Source organism: Micropterus salmoides, unplaced genomic scaffold (assembly GCF_014851395.1).
Source record: "Micropterus salmoides isolate LMB-PRFRI ecotype aquatic unplaced genomic scaffold, ASM1485139v1 Ms_hic_scaffold_20, whole genome shotgun sequence".
NCBI classification, from domain to species: Eukaryota; Metazoa; Chordata; class Actinopteri; order Centrarchiformes; family Centrarchidae; genus Micropterus; species Micropterus salmoides.
In genome coordinates, this window is record NW_024041151.1 from 6,155,822 (window position 1) to 6,172,171 (window position 16,350).

At 37.6% G+C, this 16,350-nt stretch overlaps 3 protein-coding genes across 5 annotated transcripts in view; all 3 read right to left on the bottom strand.

Annotated features, from left to right (window-relative positions):
* Positions 1 to 1,722, bottom strand: part of clip1b (CAP-GLY domain containing linker protein 1b) — a 39,669-nt gene extending 37,947 nt beyond the window's left edge. Inside the window, 1 exon segment of the mRNA XM_038733562.1 lies at positions 1,609 to 1,722. The gene's annotated coding sequence lies outside the window, so the exon portion shown is untranslated.
* Positions 1,723 to 2,811: 1,089 nt separating this feature from the next.
* LOC119914684 (hydroxycarboxylic acid receptor 2-like) lies at positions 2,812 to 5,365 on the bottom strand. Its single transcript, XM_038734136.1, has one exon. It carries the CDS (start codon positions 5,081 to 5,083, stop codon positions 4,040 to 4,042), a length of 1,044 nt encoding a protein of 347 aa, XP_038590064.1. The 5' UTR covers positions 5,084 to 5,365; the 3' UTR covers positions 2,812 to 4,039.
* Positions 5,366 to 5,501: 136 nt separating this feature from the next.
* Positions 5,502 to 15,997, bottom strand: denr (density-regulated protein). Of its 3 annotated transcripts, none has more exons than XM_038734139.1 (8): positions 15,834 to 15,997; positions 14,192 to 14,305; positions 13,916 to 13,935; positions 13,431 to 13,518; positions 12,029 to 12,109; positions 8,168 to 8,284; positions 7,932 to 8,071; positions 5,502 to 5,808 (listed from the first exon to the last, which is right to left on the bottom strand). In XM_038734139.1, exons 2-8 carry the CDS (start codon positions 14,292 to 14,294, stop codon positions 5,764 to 5,766), a joined length of 594 nt encoding a protein of 197 aa, XP_038590067.1. In that variant the 5' UTR covers positions 14,295 to 14,305; positions 15,834 to 15,997; the 3' UTR covers positions 5,502 to 5,763. The 3 variants fall into 3 exon arrangements, with proteins under 3 accessions (XP_038590067.1, XP_038590065.1, XP_038590066.1); XM_038734137.1 differs by having other exon boundaries at positions 12,029 to 12,118; positions 15,834 to 15,996; XM_038734138.1 differs by having other exon boundaries at positions 12,029 to 12,118; positions 15,830 to 15,996.
* Between the last annotated feature and the right edge of the window lie 353 nt (positions 15,998 to 16,350).

Genomic DNA, 16,350 nt, shown 5'->3' on the forward strand with positions numbered 1-16,350 from the left:
AGTTAACATAGCATGGGAGGGATCTAAAAACAAGGGGTCAGCAGTTTGGAGGTATGACAAATATGGGTCTGACCCCCATAATTAAGACTTAATACAGACAGAGATTAATTCTGATACGCAGCTAAAATGCTGGTGTGGACAAAGATCGTATTAGTACAAAACATGGTAGTGTGGATGTAGCCTCAGAGTATTTTACAGTTACCTAGATATGTGACTCGAAGGTATTGGTAATCAATGGGGCTAAGGGGCACCACAGCTCATTTTTGCCCCAGGGTCACCCTGGCAGTTTAATCCGTTTAATCCGTCCATGGTGTCTGAAAACTTGAGTGTTGTAGGTGCGATTAATCTGTGGATTATTTTCTCGATTGATCGATTAGTTGTTGTGGACTATAAAATGTCGGAATATTGTGAATTCAATGAGTGTTTCCCACAGCTCAAGATGATGTCCTCAAATTGTCTTGTTTTGTCCACAAGCCAGATATTCAGTTTCATGTCATAGAGGAGGAAATAAAGCAGATAATATTTACATTTAAGAAGCAGAAGAAGAAGATTAAAAAATTACTCAAACCACTTAATCAATTCTCAAAATAGTTAGCGATTAATTTAATAGTTTGTAGATTAGTTGACAACTGATTAATCATTGAAGCTCTAGTGCTGAAGCGTAATTTGTGGCTGGTATCTTCACAGATTTCCATCCAATAAAAGCATGTTTTACTCTGATGATAATGAGGACTGACTTAATTTGTCTTACTGCATATTTTGAATACTACTACTCTATATTGCTATTTATCATTACACCTCTGTTAATATTGTATAATACTGTAAATATCTACATTTATTATTTTATTAGATTTCTATACTTTACTCTACTTACCAACTTTTACTGTTGTTTCTATTCCTTTTATGCCTTGCAAGTATCTGTTACAAAGAATTACAAAGAGTTAAAGAGTATTCTGATTCACAGTTTGTTGGTAACACAGAATAAAAAGTATATGTTTCAGACTAATCCCATGCAAAGTCCAGGTAACATGAGAAGCTGGAACATTAGCTCACCGCTGCTCCCTCCGCCCCCCAGGTGCTGCCAGACCAAAACAACAAGCACACCCAGAGCTGTCAAACCTCATCCTGAGGCTCCAGAGTCCCTGCAAGCATCTTACGCTACCCTGAGTTATCTTTATCCTCACACAGTCAGTCCAGCTTTACAAGATATAAACAATAAATCATGTATAAATCACTGCTGTGGCGTTACACGACAAACAGATATAGTGTTGTTTGTGTCTGGGCTGGGCTCGTTCTCACTTGCTGCCTCTCTGGAGCTATTAACACTTCTTCCTCAACATCCTACATATTTAATCTCACAACGCCAGGTTTATTATCGGGCAGGGTGATTTACATTTGCTTTAAACTTGTCATTTTATGTCAGTGTGCTGGTGGTAGTTACCTCCGGTTCCTGCTGGAATGCGCTCCTAACTGCCAAAGCTAGCTAGCTTCAGATTACCGTTAAAGCAGAACCTGGGGTTAATGTGAGACAACTGACGGCCTGCTGAGATTATATTAAAGCGAAATAAAATTCAGACAGGTGTGGAAAGAAGTTCTGTGGAGGCTTACTTGGTCTCCTTTGGTGTACTGGGTCTCAGTAGGGGTGTCGCGGGCTGGTAGCTGCACCGCTACATGTTTTTCCAACCGCTTTTCCTTCCCAGCCCAGCCCCAGCATGACGTCACCTCGGGAACTAATGCTGCCTTCACGGGACCATACATAAACTGGTAAATATGACTTCTCTAGTCGAAAAAGATACGAAACTCAAATGAAAAGGGCACGTAAGCATGGTTCGAATTAGGGGGGTGGTGGTGGTGGGGGGGGGATCTGATGGTCCAGGGGCATCACTCTGTGTTAAAAAGTGGTGGGAACATAAGGGCTCAGATTAGGGGTGAGAAAAAAAAAAAGTATTTTAACACTAGTTTTCTAAATGGGAAAATAAAGTGTCTTAGCTGTGTAAAGTGGTGAAATGTAACTAAGTACATTTACTTAACTAAAGTAGAAGTATGTCAACATTTCACTTAAGTATGTCCATGTTATGATACTTTATACCTCTAAGCCACCGCATTTCAGAGGAAATACTGTGCCTTTTAATCCACTACATTTATTTGACACATGTGCATACATGTATTTGGTAGTGATTAAAAACAGAATAATAGAATATTCTATAATAATAAAACAGTAAAAGGAGCCATTGTGCATGATACATTTTATATTTTATTACTTCTGTAACATTTTGAATTCAGGACCTTATCTTGTAGTTGACTATTTCTAAACTATGGTATTTCTACACTATTTACATACACTTTTTATTCCTTAAAACTTACTAGACACTATTTAAAAGCTACTATTTAATAGTGGCTAGTAACTATTTCTGTTTTACTAGTTGAACAATTGATTAGATACTAGTACTTAATTTTTTGTTACTGGTAACTATTTCTGTAACTATATTGTACTCTTTAATTCACTACATTTATGTGACACATGTGCTTATATATGATATGATGCAATACTATACTACTAATCTACCCAGTAGTATACAAAGTATCTACGTAGGCTATAAAAGGCTTCACATTGACAAACTATACTATAACATTAAAATGCTTATACATGTATTTGGTAGTGATTAAAAAGCAAGAAGAATATTGTAAATCAGTGCAAGACTCTAGTTCCCTGAAGCCTGTGCTGTACTGGGTTTCTTTTACAAACTTGAAATATGTAGACCCCCCTGATTTTCATTGTATAATTCGCACAAGTAATATGTACTGTTACTGTACTGTTGGTTATCCTCTATGTTTAATTTATTTACTGAACACAATAATCTGACAGGATACAGACACTGGAAATTAAATTGTGCACAAATATATGCACACAGAATGACCACAGTAAAAACAAATAATAGGAAGAAAAATACATTGCTTTTATAGTATTAGTTGAAATTACCTGCGAGTTCGCTGCCCTGCTTGAATCAGGTATCACACAAAACTTCACAATTTGCAGAGGATGTTTGGTTTGTGAGTTGACCAACAGTTCACTGACAGCTCTGAAATTATCTAACATTTATTCCTTACAACTTACTAGACACTATTTAAAACCTACTAGTACTTATAAGTTACCTGTAACTATTCCTGTATTACTAGTAACAAGCGATTAGATACTAGTACTTTTTTTTTGTTATTAACTATTCCAAAAGATACTAGCACATTTTTGGGTTACAAGTCATTTATTAATGATTGGTAAAATGGCTTGTTGATAGTAACATTTAAATTTTTACTAATAGGAATAGTTACTAGTAACTTAAAAAAGCACTAGTAGCTACATAATAGATACTAGTAAAATGAAAATAGTTACTAGTAACTAATGAACAGATATCTGGACTGCTAAGCTTGATTGATGATCAATGGCAAAACTCTAGTAAAACTAGTAACTAATGGAATAGTTACTAGTGACTAATATAGTATTAGCAGCTTTCCTACATCGACCAGTACGTCTTAAAGAAAAAATGTTAAAACGGCTTCCCATAAAACTTTTCTCAACTGATTTGTAATGTAACTATTATCTTTCTGGGGGGCAGAAAATCAGTTTTCTTGTTCACAGTGAGTTTGACTGACCATCAACTACAAAAGATAGTATTATATGAACTACCTTACCCAGAAAAAGTGAATACACACATCACATTTTTATTTTACAAGTGTTTGCAGAGCATATTTTACAAGGTAACCTTGCAATTTCTAGTATTTTTAAAACTCATTAATGGCATATTACGCAAACACAGCAACCACACTCACAAGAGTTTATAGGTTAAACCTTTAAAAGTACACAGCAGTAAGCTGCTAATTATTTAAGGTGTGTCATTTTGTTGTTCCAGATCACAGCAAAACCTCTTCTCTACATTTTATTGTAGTTTTTAACTAGGATATTAGAAATGTTGTGTGCATTATGCATTCATGTAACATTGTTTGTTAAACTGCAATGTTGGCAGGGAACACAACAGCACCTGGCTTATAATCTTCTACCATCAGCAGTGGAAAGGTCATTCTCAGTTAAATCTGTCTGATCGTCATTTCTTCTCAGCAGTTTATTCAGGAGCTTCTTGAAGGTGCCGCTGAAGGCAGGGCTAGATAAATAATACACCAACGGGTTGAGGACACTGTTGAAATAGGTGAAACACACTGTGGTGTAGAAGGCGAGGTTGGCCTCCTCAAAGTACTTGCATTCATCATACCATACCTTGAGGATCCACACAGCCACGCGTGATATAGTGCTGGGGAAGAAACAGGTAATAAAGATCAACGCCACAGCCAACACAAACTGAACGGCCCGTTTGATTTTCCCCTTTTTGTCCACAGTCCTGCTCCTCAGCTGCCACGTTATTCTGATTGTGCAGAAAGCGACGATCGCAGCTGGCAGGAAAAACTGGACGACATAGAAAGTGTTGTGCCAGGTGGAGAGGGGACTGTTGCCCATGCAGATGTTGAAGCTCTCACACTGTGTGCGGTTGCTATTATAGTAGAAGTGCTGATTAGCAAGGAGATAACCGGTGGCAAGAAAAATAAGACCCCAGAGGCCGAGGGAGACCCAGAGAGCATAGCCCAGGCCCATTCGGTTGATCCGGTTCAGCGGGTGGACAATCTTGAAGTAACGGTCAACAGCCACGGCCGTGAGGAAGAAGATACCTGCAGCTCGGTTGGCTGCCAGCAGAAAGAGCAGGATGCGACACATGGCGTCACCGTGGAGCCAGTTTTTTCCACGCCTGTAGTAGTCGGCCCTGAAAGGTAGGCAGAACATCACAATGGAGTCGGCAACAGCCAGGTGAGTCAGGTACACAGAGTTGGGCTTCCATGTGTCCATGTGAAAGACGAACATCCACAGGGTGACAAAGTTCCCCATCAGTCCAAACATGAACTCCAAGATCAGAATCGGAGGCAAAACCTTGTCCAGGATGGGAGCCTCAAAGGCGCAGCAGACGTCAGAGTGAGAGAGATTCATCCTGTGAACCGTCACTGAAGCAAAACACCAATCTGCTGCTCTATATAGTGTCAACATAGATATGCTGTATCAGGTGACTTCTTCTTGGGAATCATGTTTGCGCTCATGAAAATGATTCTCAGACAAACATGCAAATTCATATGTGGAGCGAACATCTGTGCATTGTGCGTTATCTTTGGGGAAGTGGTATTGACCCAGAGGAGCATGGAAACAACTGTAAATGTTATCTGTCTGGGGAATGAGCCCTCATTATAAAACTATTATGCAGGGGAATAGGTTCACTCATGGGAATTAAGTGTGGGATGCCTGAAAAACAAGTAACCTGCGGCCATTTAAGTGACTCACATAAAGCAGGTGACTACAAACAAATTATAACCCTGAAAAAGAAATCCTTTAATGTTTTTTTTTTTCTTTTTTTTGACACACACCCATTGAAAAGAAAAGAAAAAACAAACTTTGAAAGAAGACGTGAGTGAACAGGCGAAGGAGACTGAAATTTATTACCCTACAGTTTGCTTGAGTGAAGAACATTTGGGAGGGATTCACGTCATACCACACCTTTGGCAAAACGAGAGAAAGCAGCTATTAACTAAAAAAATGCCAAGGGAGTGGCCCAAGTCCGCAGCTTTGTTATGAACAGTAAATAAAATAGGTATAAAATGACTTAATGTGTACATTTGGCCAGGTTGTCGCTGTTACAGGTCACATCCATTTCAGTAAAAGTGCATATTTGGTCTTCACTTCTTCACTTCACCCAGATCATCAATGCTGTCGTCGTCCACCTGCAACAGAGAGACACACAGAACAAACTCAGTGTTTTCTAAATGGGAAAATAAAGTACATTTATCATTATTGTTTCAGAGGAAATATTGTACTATTTACTCCACTACATTTATTTGACGCGTGTGCTCATAATATGATGCCCTTCTATACTACTATACCACCCAGATGTATACACAGCATCTATGTAGGCTATAATAGGCTTCACATTGACAAACTGCAACATTAAAATGCTCTTACATGTATTTGGAAGGGATTTAAAAACAGCAATATAATATTCTATAGTTAAAAAAAAAAAAAAAAAAAAACACCCTGAAAAGAAGCCATTCTGCATTTTGAGTAATTTTACATTTTGTATGTTTCTGTAAGTAACATTTTGAATTCAGGACCTTTTCTTGTAATGGAGCGTTTCTAAATTATGGTATTGCTACACTATTTAAGAAATAGTCAATGCTAAAATAAATAGATTACATACATTTAATCTCCAATTTAAGTAATTTATGATGGAAATTAATTTCTCTATATAAAGGGAAACACAAAATTCAGGTAGCAGGCGACAATTCAAAATCTAAAAATGTAATTAAATAAATTGAAGTAACCAATAACTTGTTTTGTTTTTTTTTTATCTTAAGTTACTTTTTTGGACAATGTTTATTCTATATTAAAATTGTATTTATTTATTTCTCAAAGCATTTTCATTTATTAGTTGAAATTTCTTGAACTTGCAAGCTAATTTTCAGAACACTTTTAACAAATGCTTTCAAGAAGTGGTGGGGACACGACCCCACTTTAAAGGATTGAGTTCTTCTTCCACCACTTGAAATTTAAAAAGGATTAATCTGGTGATATTCTATATTTTTGTTGTCAACCAATCTCATGAAAAGACAAAAGCCAACAGTGCATATATCCTAATATCTGTTCTCCCTCTGAGCCATACAGCTCCATTGTTGTCCAGGAACTATTAAGACCCATCAGTGAGCCTCACTGCTGCACTGGGTGACATATTCCTTCATCACCATGAACACACACTGTAGATTATTCTGACTCACACACCGTCCTGCTGCCCCAAATACTCACCAATGCACCACATGTGTATTCATCCACCACTGAAAATAGTCCCCAAAAAATTTACTATTTTTACTGTTTACCAAAAACTACAGCGACCAGCCTTTATTGGGAAATTACCGAGCAATTTTCATGAACAAAATTTTATTTCTGTGACCCAATTAAAAATTTACATCTTCAATAGAAACCAATGGGCTCCGGAGGTGGAAAAGTGTGGTTTAGGGCTTTTCATGGATTTGTTGACAATTTGTTTTTTAAAAACCCCACACTAATCATTAATTTTCTTTAAAAGGAGACTCCCCTGTTAATGTTTTATTTTTATAACCATCAGCAACAGTATTGTATTCTTTAGTAGAGCCCAACCGATATGGGATTTTTAATACAGATTTGCAATTTGAGGATTTAAAATCCAATTTTCTGTTTGATCCAATATATAAGCCGATATCTAAGCCATGATATGATGCAGTTTAAATACTGATATCAGTTGATTGTTGTGTTTTGTGCTGTTCCAAACACCTGTGTTGCAATAAGGGGACAAACTCAACGACAACACTCATAACATGATTTAAGGGCCCGTCTTCCTGTTTCTTTTTTAAATTTGTCATTTATCGGCTGTTATAAACGCAGATTCCGATTAATCTGCCATAAGCTCATATCGGCACACCGATTTATCGGTCAGGCTCTATTATTTAGCCACGAAATACAACAGCTTTGATCACAAATATACTGGTGGAAAATATCAGAAGCCTGCTCAGTTTCAACTGTCCTGACATTTATCTTTTGTTTTTTGAACTGCTTCAAGTATAAAGACTTTCTTCTCAAAGATCCGGCCAAATCCTCCCTCTCCTCACGCCAACTATCTCACATATTTTAGTAGCGTGGGCACAGAGAGGCTCCAACATAGTCCAAAATTATATTTTAAATGCCAGCTCTGCGTCATCCAGCGAAAATGAAGTTCAGGGCAAAACAGAAATGAGTGAATAAACGAACAAAGACAAATCACGAGGCAAGACGAACCATTTAAAGACTGAATTTGTTGGAAAATAATTAAACAGCTCACCTCAGGCCACTTCTCTTGAATGACGTCGATTATGTCATCTGTAAAATCTCCCTGAATGATTATTTCATCCTCTGCCGTAACTGAGGCACCACAAGAGAACTTCTGGGCAAAGAACCGCTGAGCCTCTTTTAGATCGATGTCTGCAGGAGACAATACAGACGTTATGTTGAGAAAACAGCGTGAACAGAAAGGGATTTAGGCAAAGATGAGGATAATAAAAATCACCAAACTCTTACCAAATGTTGCCAGGCCACACACACGGGTGACATATTTTTTCTTGGCTCTTGGGATTTTTGCTATCGAAACTTTCTGAGGCACAGTCTTCTTTTTCTGTTTGATCTGGCCTCTTCCACCTGAAGAAAAACACAAAACAACCCAGAAAACCTTAATCATACTGACTGGTGTACCCGCAGACCCTAGAGGTACACTTAAATATACCGATGTTTTGAGGTCCAGGAGGACCCCGGTCAAAAGCACCCAATTCCACAAATGCAGTTTACTAGATTTATTGAGTTCATGTTTGCCATGGGTCCAAATTTATCTTAGATTTACTGAAAGCTACACTACCGGTCAAAGGTTTTGGAACACCCACACAGCAAACTGCCAGCTCCCATCCTGAACAAGGTTCTGCTATTAAAAAAAAACATTTACGTTACCAAATAGATATATAATTAATAAGTATTTCACTGTAGGATCTCCTGATGACCAACTGGTCTTTCTTCCTTCAATATCATAATATATAATAAAGCTTCTGAGGGTGTATTAACAGGCTGTTCCAAAGTGTTTAATGTAGAAATGTGTTTGAGACTTAATTTCCTTACACTGCTGGAGAATAACTTACAACTTGTTAACTTGTTATTGATCCCTGAAAATTACATTATTTCACAGTTTTGCTAATATAAACTTTGGTTATTCTGCATCAGTGAAAGTGTAAACACAAACAGCCTGTTCATACACCCTCAGAAGCTTTATTATATATAATATTATTGAAGGAAGACAGAGCAGCTGGTCATCGGTTGATCCTACAGTGAAATAATAAATAAAACTCTTTAATTGTTAATTTTTTTTTATCTGAAAATGTTTGTTTTGGTGACAAACATTTTAACTCTGACAGTTTGCTTACTTTAGTACCATCTAAGGTTTTTTCACTGGACTTGAACTACTTGTATTTTCAAACTAGAAAAATGGGGGTGTTCTAAAACTTTTGACCGGTAGTGTAAACAACAATAATCATCTTTATTTGTAGAGCACTTTTCAAAAACAAGTTACAAAGTGCTTTAACAAGTGTAAAGACACCAATACAAAAACAATACAAGATAAAAGCAAGAAAAAATTGAAAAGACTAAAATACATAAATAGATAGAATAGATAAATATAATATAAATAGAATAAAAGAGGGGATAAAATAAAGTCAAATAAGATCGGGAAAGGCTCTCCTATAAAAGTATGTTTTAAGAAGGGACTTAAGAGTTCACTGACACAGCCGAGATGAAGGCATGTAAAATGGTTTCGGTGTCCTTAAAAGTTGACATAGAAATATAGCAAAAATTTGATCTAAGTTGATAAAAACATGGATTGAACACGCTTTGTGGTGTGCTGCTCGAAATTTAAATTACTATCAAACTTCACAAAGGCAGTCGGTAAGTGAACTCAGCATTCCAGGGTCTGTGGTTCTGACGGGCAAGTACATTTGTGTGTCATCAGCATAAATATGAAAAGAAATGCCATGTTTATGGATAATGTGTCCAAGGGGAAGCAGATACAAGGCAAACAAAATGGGTCCTAAGACCGACCCCTGAGGCACACCATATTTAACTGGACAGAACGAAGAGACATAGTTGTTTACAGACACACAAAACTTCCTATTTGACAGGTAGGATGAAAACCATTTTAGGGCAGTACCAGAGATCCCCACCCAGTGCCTCAGTCTGTCTAACATGATGTTGTGATCAATGGTGTCAAAAGCAGCGCTAAGGTCCAGGAGTACCAGGACTGAGCACATGCCTTCATCAGCAGACATTAAAAGGTCATTGGTGACTTTAAGCAGGGCAGTCTCAGTGCTGTGGTACTTCCTAAAACCAGACTGAAACTTTTCATATAATTTGTTATTTTCCAGTACAGTGAGCAGCTGTTTGGACACAATTCTTTCTAGAATCTTTGCAATAAAAGGCAGTTTTGAAATTGGTCTAAAATTTTGTGGGGAGGGAGGGATCTAAACCAGGTTTCTTTAAAAGTGGGTTCACGCAAGCCGTTTTAAAATAATCAGGGACACAACCAGTAGATAGGGAGCTGTTGAAAACAGATCAAATGGGGCCCAACAGAATCCATTACTTTCAGTAAAAATTTTGTAGGTATTACATCAAGTGGGCTGGAGGACACTCTCATTTGTGATACTGTTTTTAAAAACTCAGACAAGTCGATGGGATAAAACTGGTTAAAACTCTCTTGTTGCTGGTGAGGAACCTCTGAGTAAAAGGCCACAGGGGTAATAGAGGCTCTGATTGACACCACCTTATTGGTAAAATAAGATAAAAAACAGTCATCATTACTTCCAGCTGAGGCACAAGGAGGCGTTGGGTTTACCAGCTGTCTTAAACAGAAACCTGGGATTGTGTTTATGTGTAGTAATGAGTTCAGAAAAAATAGTGTGTTCTTGCATCCTTAACCATGTTATTGTAGTTAATTAATAAATCCTTCAGGCTGACGTAATGGACATGGAGACTGGATTATGTCCATCTCCACTCTGGTTTCCTGCATTGCCTTTTTAGGCCGTGAATGCTGTCATTTATCCAGGGTTGCTTACTAGCTATAAGTAGCAGTGGTTTTAATTGAATCCTGAGCTGGTTTCAAATTGCCTTCACAAGAATGATGGCTTCACAGGAAACGATGCAGGATGTAATTCAGCGTTACCGTTTAATTTTATTTCACTGCTATCAGTTTCAGCGTCTCATGTTCCCTCTCCTACAGCCGTAACAGAGCTGTATTGAGTTACTGATAATGCTAACTCAACATGTCCTACTGCTGCGGATTCACATGAAAATCATTTAACTGACTGTGACAAAAGGCTAGTGATGGTTCAGTGTGTCTCCAAAACAGTTGCTTTTGGCTTTTTCTGATAGATCTGTGTTTTTTGTGGGTTTTTTTTTTTTTTTAAATATGTCTAAATAGGAATAACAGAAAAAGGAGGAACAGCCACAGTGAGCTGCACACCTTCACCTTCTCAGAAAACTTACCAAAACTGTTATTGTGCCCTGCTGCTGTTCGGAAGACTTTGCATGCCTTGTGCAATTCCAAGTATTTTTACTGACCTCTTTATTTCAGACAAAGCAGCTACACAATGAGGTGTTTTACATATTAAACCACACCCGCCGTTACCAGAAGTTACAACAGTTGTCACCAAATCCATGAGGACTGAAATCTCCAGGATTAAAACTTAAACAAGGCAGGTATCCTATGAAAACACTTTCGATTGGCACCTAGAACTACGGTGCCCTCCATAGTGTTTGTTGCCTTGATACTCCAGTTTTAGATTTGTAATCAAACCTTCACATGTGGTTACAGCCTACATTCCCAAATTTTATTAAAGGCATTTTTTAAACATTTTGCTATTGCCATGTAGAAATTACAGCACTTTTTTCATAGTCCTCTCTCTATGTCCAGACATCATAATGTTTGGGACAAAGGCTTCACAGGTGTTTGTGATTACTCGAGTGTGTTTAATTGCTGCTATAGAGCATATGTAAGGAAGCTCTCAGCAGTCTATGCTTTTGGTCCCCTTGTGGTGTTCTGTTTAGTCAACATAAGGACCACAGCTGTGTTAATAAAAAAGTCAAGGAACACCATTATACGGCTGAGAAAATAGAAAACTATTCCAACTATTATAAAGTTTTCACACTGCTTACTTTAACCACGTGTGACCTGCCTGATTACAAATCTAAAATTGTGGAGCAGAGAGGCAAATCATCTTTAAAAAGCCATGCCTTTGTCCCAAACATTGTGGAGGGTACTGCAATATTTGAATGTATAACAAAAACCATAGCATCCTATAATAAGCCTAATAACATCGATTCAAAATGTCCTTATACTTGACAGCATACCTCTCTTCTGTTTCTTTTTCTCCTCCTCCTCGCCTCCAGGGGGAGCATCTCCAATGCCGGGGTCCTGCCTGGGTGCATTCGCTGCCGGGCCAGTAGGACAGAAGGAAAATAGAAAAACATTAAAACTAATCCGGCAACAACCTTTTGGATAAGTACTATATGTATAAACCTGGATATACCGGCTAAACTAGCTGTGGCTGTGTTTCCTTAAGTGTAACACCATTATAGACTTTCACACCTCAGATTTAACCTCATGACGACTCCATTTGTCACTCTGCACACACTGTAACAAACATTATACTGTCAGACTTTGATCTAAAATGTACACATTCACAAATTTGTGACTTTAATAATGTAAATTTTATATAACTTCTTCTTGTTTTGGAGTAAAATCGTTCACAGCTTTAGGGCTCTCCAGTGAGACTGCTGCATTTACAGTATATACACAGCTTTTTGGGGTCTTCTGAAGTGGATCTTTTACCCTGTGTTTTGTGCTGGACATGAAAATCTATTACGCTGTGATTAATGCCTGTGGGTAAGCAAACAATGCAGAGCTCTAACAAACTGAAGGCGTACTTTCTTCACTCAAAAATCAAAATGTGTTTAATCTCTTAAACCCCACTGACCCACTCAGTCATTACAAACTCATGCTGTGCAGCCAAACTTTGTTCCAGTACATCTGGTTGACTTTTGGGGAAATGTGTATAAAATGATGCACAAGACAAGAAGAAAAATTCTACTTAATGGCCTTTTATTTAAATTATATTTAATTAAATTCAACCATAAAGTGCTGGATTTAATATCATGTAGCTGCAGTGAAGAGCAGGAATAAGCTGTTATAGAGCAGGAGGTTTCAAAGTCTAAAATTGTGGGCCTCTCCTCAGACAAAGCTTGGAAAAAGGCACCCCCACTTAGTTTACTTGGTTAGTTTTGCTCAAGTCCTAGATGGGATCATGATTATGTTTTTTGCTCCACTCAGCAGTTGAGGCACGATAGCCTAATATTGCTGTCTAACAACTTCAGACGACACCAAATGCATAAAAAAGGTGTCTCCTAACAAATTTATTAGCTACTGACTCTTGGAAAGTGGGGAAAACGGTAAAATTTAACTAAATCTCACACCTTAAGGATATCCTGTTTTCTCCTCTTGATTACTAATGATATATCATGCTGATCTAACCATTTTTAAGTACTTAGAAAAGCATTATAAAAGTCAAATCTATTATGTTTATTACTAGTATTATTATTATGGGTTAAACACGCCGTTATTATTATGTAGTGCAGCCTTTTAAGTGACAGGAATACACAAACATAGGCTGTAGCACAACATTACCAAACTATTTAGTCCCACATAACAACTGAAGAAAAATATTGTTGGCTGAAATCTTAAAATGGCACTCACCTCCTACAGTCATCCTGGCAAATACATCTGGAAAGTTCTTCTCAAGCCACTGCCTACATTTGGCCGGCTCAGGCATGTACTCACAGTACTGCAGACACAACAGTGAAGATTCAGTTATACCTTAAAGAACTGCTCAAACGGCATATTTGTAAGATCTTTAGGGCAGTGGTTCTCAAACTTTTTCACATCAAGGACCCTAAACTGACACAAATTAGACCATGTACCCCCATCTGATAGAGGTTTTGCTTTTGCTTGTTTAATTACAGCGAGTATATGAAACGCATGACCAAAATAGTCATATTCTATCATTGTGTTACTTATGGATGGAATTATAGTGGGGGAAAAAAGAGATTCCCCTTTTTGCTGGGGACCTCATGGAGCCCTCAAGGACCCGTAGGGGTTCCCAGACCCCACTTTGAGAACCACTGCTTTAGTGAACTGGGCCACATGAGAGAATATCCTAAGTGTTTGATAATAAAACTTACCTCCGTAGGCAGAGAGCAAACTGCAGAGAGAGAAGGGAAAAAAGTTACACGATCACATTTTAAAAAAGGCACCAAAATACATCTCAAACAGGCAGCTCTGCAGCACTACAGTATTTCCTTATAATGCTGTTTTGTCACAGAATTTAACCTTCATCAAAAACAACTGCAGCATCCGCTATTTGGACATTGCACTTGGCCATATTGCAATTTTGATAATATATCTATTAATTGTGCAGCCTTAATCTCAAATATGCCAAACTAAGTAAAATGTTATACCTCCACAGTAAAGAACTTTAAGTGGGTATTTCGAATCAGGGTCATAAGTCACATGCTCTGATCTGCTTTCTGAAGAACCAGATTCCATCTCAGTAGTAGCCATCACTCAATTATCTGGATAAAAAGACAAGACACATTTAATGCACAGGACACATACAGAGTAGACTACTGTAAATGATACTGTGAAACAAATTAAAGGTCGGGCTGGGTCGCAAAATTATTTTCCTCAATAACAATTTAACAAATGTTCAATAATTGTATGATTTAATTCATTCAATTATGAGTCTTCCAGTTTCATCATCATCTCAATACTCCTGCTACACTGACTGTGCATGTATTATTCATGTTCTAATGAATGTCTTAGCTTCAGCTCTGCTCATAGTTTGGATTCAAGTCAGACTGCAGTCACAAAAATGATGACTTTACATTCGCAACTCGACTTTAAAACCAATGACTTGTAACTTCACTTGGACTTGAGCCTTTTGACTTGAACTGACTTGACACCCTCCTTAAGCCCAAATATAAAATAATAAAAACCTGTGTCCAGCTCATCAATACTTCATTTAATTCATGAAATTATACATTTGTTGTGTGAAATATCACCTTTTTTCTGTACAGTTTTACTCAATAAAGTCTTTGTTTTGAACCTTTGCACAAAATATATAAAAGTATTATATTTGGTGACAAGCACATTATGACTGAAGACATTTATTTTGTTGAGGAAAACTGACTAAAAATAGATATTACTTTATTTAACTCCTGTGTATTTGTTGAAAAAATATTTTATCAGAATAGTTTTCAATGTTCTGCCTCAGGTTTTTTAAAAGTGTTTGTTCTGACCATAAAGAAAAGTTTAAAGCCACATTTAACCCTCTGGTTTCTACAATTTTAACTCAAAAAATCTGCCTTTAAACTAGAAAAAAAATAATGATTTGACATTTATTGTGATAATTATGAATATCGAATGATATGAAATATTTTATCTTGATAACACTGGTGAACATATCCCTAAGTGTAGACTGGTGTAAATGATACTATAAGATAAATTAATGGACAAAACCCTAACATTTGCACGCCACATCAACACCTAAAGTGATAAAATATCTTCAGATTTATTATTATCACTGAGGCATGAGTGAACCAATATTTCATCATGCAAGCCTGCTCGGCCAATTTACTGTCAGCACAGCTCGGACACATGAGCAGCAGCTAGCTAACACCATGACACAGACTTTTGTGAACTGAAATAGCTCCTATGTGAGCCCACATGGGGCTAATTTAATGCACAACTGCAGCAGAGCATTTAACAGTTGGCTTGATATCATTTCAAGAAATCAGCAGAACTAACGTTAGCTTTTGGCTGGCTAACACATGCGGGTGATTTAAAAACACACCGTTTAGTAACAATACTTGTTATATAATGACATATATTTAAATATCACGTGGATAGTATCAACATGTAGACAAACTGCACCTTGCTGCAAACATAATATATATCCCCGAGTTTAGTTTCTGTGGTTTCATTCATCAGGTTGACTCACCCAGCTGTCACCGTTAGCACCTTAGCTTAGCATGCTAACTGAGCTAACTGCTCTGCTGCTGAATAACTGGATAAAGATATAAGAAATGTCGACTTACATACCCCGGGAAATATACTCTTAAAACTGCTGTCTGGTCAGTAAAGCCGCTCGCATTATTAACTTTAGTTTGACTTTTAGAAAACCATTCTTATTGAATAAGGTTCAGAAGGCGTACTTTGAGCACGCCTAGTAGCGCTTCTTGCTTTAGTTGCTAAAGCGACTGATGCGCAGCGTTAACGTGCAGCAGCGCCCCCTGGTGCTCGGAGGAAGAGCACTTCTTCTTCTTTTTCTTCTTCTGCTGCTGCTGCTGCTTCTTCTTTTTCAGGGTTTAATGGCGGTTGGCAAACTAGTTTGGAGACCGGAGACCCATTACCGCCTCTATCTGGACTGGAGGGTGGAACAAGAGATTGTTTTTATTGATGCTTTTTTTTAACAAACAGTATGGTGAACACATAATACACAAGAGCAGACAATACCAGGGGAGCATAGGGCTGACAGAAAATATAGGTAAGTAAGTATAGGATTGTCTTAATGTAATGTTTGACTACGTTTTCAAAAATGGCAAAGGAAGGTTTATGG